We start from the raw sequence: 1,867 nt of genomic DNA on the forward strand, positions 1-1,867 counted from the left end.
TTTCTTATGTGCATTTCCCTTTGTTTCTCTCAATGTGAAAGAAAGCACTCAATCCTATTACAATCATTCCAATGATTAAAAATTATCACAAGTGAGTATATGATATGGATCCCACCCTTTCCCAGTCTTCCCAAATCTTGGTGTCAAGAGCCATTCCAGTCAAAGGACAGGGTGGGAGGTTTGGCTCTGGATGTCTTCTCTTTGGCGGTCACACCTGCATACTGGTATTATTTAAATGTCTTTTCTTTGAATTTCTTCAATATTGCTATACATCTTACCGATCTAGAATATATCTAGTGATCAAATACTCATCAAGACTAATATCTAAAAGTGTCCAATCATAGGCATTTTACAGAATCTAAATAAACGTTTCCCCCACCCACCCACCCCGGAGTCTCACTGGATCACAGAAATTTGGTTTTCCTATTCGATAATCAGATTGTTTTTGAAATGTCTGGCTGTGTATTAAACAATCTTCAAGGGGAGTACTCATTTGGCTGTCCCATCAAACCATAACTGATATCAGCGGGGATTTAACCATTTCATAACTGGAGAACGAGTTCCATTCTTTTTCACAAATTGTTTTTTGACCGAGTTGCCATCTCCAGAAGCCATGTCATGATCTGAAGGGGCCACCGATCTCCTGCCAGAAGGCTTTGAATTAGCCTGGAAAAAGGAAAATTTCAAACATTTTCCGTTGACTTTATCACATATGACGGAAGGACATTTGCAGATCTCTTGGCAGTTCATTCCAAAGGTACCATAGGGACACTCTTTGCAGATACCAAACTCTTCACCGAAAACATCCTGGAGGTTGGAAAACTGGCATTGTAGCCCCGGGCCGCACTTGGCGCGGTCCACACCAGAGACCATGCGGTAGCACCTCTCTCCCGCTGCCCCGGCGCACACGCGACAGCAGCCGCAGTCGTCCAGCACCGTCTGTTTGCAGCACTGGCTGGTTTTGCTTTGGTTACTGTCGCACTGCGCGGGGCAATCAACCGCGTACTTGGGGGGCCAGGCCCCCGCCAGGTGCACAGGTACCAGCAGCGTGGTCAGCAGCAGCCAGAGACACTTCATGGCTGATTCTCCGGGGCACGAGGAGCCTGGGCTTCTGAGGCAAACACTCAAGTTTGAGCCCTGTGTTCGGGACGGAGGGATGCAGCTGTCCCGAATCCAAAGGAGTAGCTCCATCACTTTCTTAAGTCTAGAGAATCAGCAAAACAATAAATTAAACCCTGGTTTATAGCATTAACTGATTTCTGAGTTTTAAATGCTGGTCAACTCTCACAAACTGGCTCAAGTGGCTATAGCACACTTCTATAAAAAAATTATACATATGAGAAATTCAAAGAAAAAGGAAGATCTGTATGAACTAACGCAAAGTTAAGTAAATAAAACAATATACACGATGATTACTGTAATACAAAGTAAAACAATACTTGAGGGCAAATTCTGACTAGTTAAAATGAACACTCCTTGGTCCAGGAGAACTGATGAAGAGGATGCACTCTTTCTCTCAGTAGAGGATCAAGGAGCCATGGATGTGGAATATGATATCTATATACTGTTAGACATACTAGAGTTTGCTTGAATGTTTTTCTCTTTCTTTCTTCCTGGGACTGTAGTAACCAGCAGCAGTGCCTATCTCTATAGCCAAGGATGCACTGGATATGATAAGGAAAGATAATATTCAGGGCTCTACAAATAACCCAACTGATAAACTATTCCCTATATAATGGGAATATCTTGAATATTCTGGAAAAAAGATTTCTCAAAACTATCCCCTTGCCACATGTGTGCTACAAATTTGAGCTATTTTACCTGGGATTCTTTATAAAATGTCCCAGACTTTTAGGGAAATGTTTTG

At 42.6% G+C, this 1,867-nt stretch overlaps 1 protein-coding gene across 2 annotated transcripts; it reads right to left on the reverse strand.

The window, feature by feature from the left end:
- Positions 1 to 522: 522 nt before the first annotated feature.
- Positions 523 to 1,077, reverse strand: LOC123231566 (endothelial cell-specific molecule 1-like). 2 transcript variants are annotated; one of them, XM_044657856.1, is made up of 2 exons: positions 771 to 1,077; positions 523 to 623 (listed from the first exon to the last, which is right to left on the reverse strand). In XM_044657856.1, exons 1-2 carry the CDS (start codon positions 1,075 to 1,077, stop codon positions 523 to 525), a joined length of 408 nt encoding a protein of 135 aa, XP_044513791.1. The 2 variants fall into 2 exon arrangements, with proteins under 2 accessions (XP_044513791.1, XP_044513789.1); XM_044657854.1 differs by having other exon boundaries at positions 523 to 1,077.
- Positions 1,078 to 1,867: the final 790 nt, after the last annotated feature.

This window comes from Gracilinanus agilis, chromosome 1 (assembly GCF_016433145.1).
Source record: "Gracilinanus agilis isolate LMUSP501 chromosome 1, AgileGrace, whole genome shotgun sequence".
NCBI classification, from domain to species: Eukaryota; Metazoa; Chordata; class Mammalia; order Didelphimorphia; family Didelphidae; genus Gracilinanus; species Gracilinanus agilis.

Excerpts from the sequence above, each read along its gene's own strand:
- LOC123231566 (XM_044657854.1), bottom strand. The coding sequence starts at position 1,077 with ATGAAGTGTCTCTGGCTGCTGCTGACCACGCTGCTGGTACCTGTGCAC.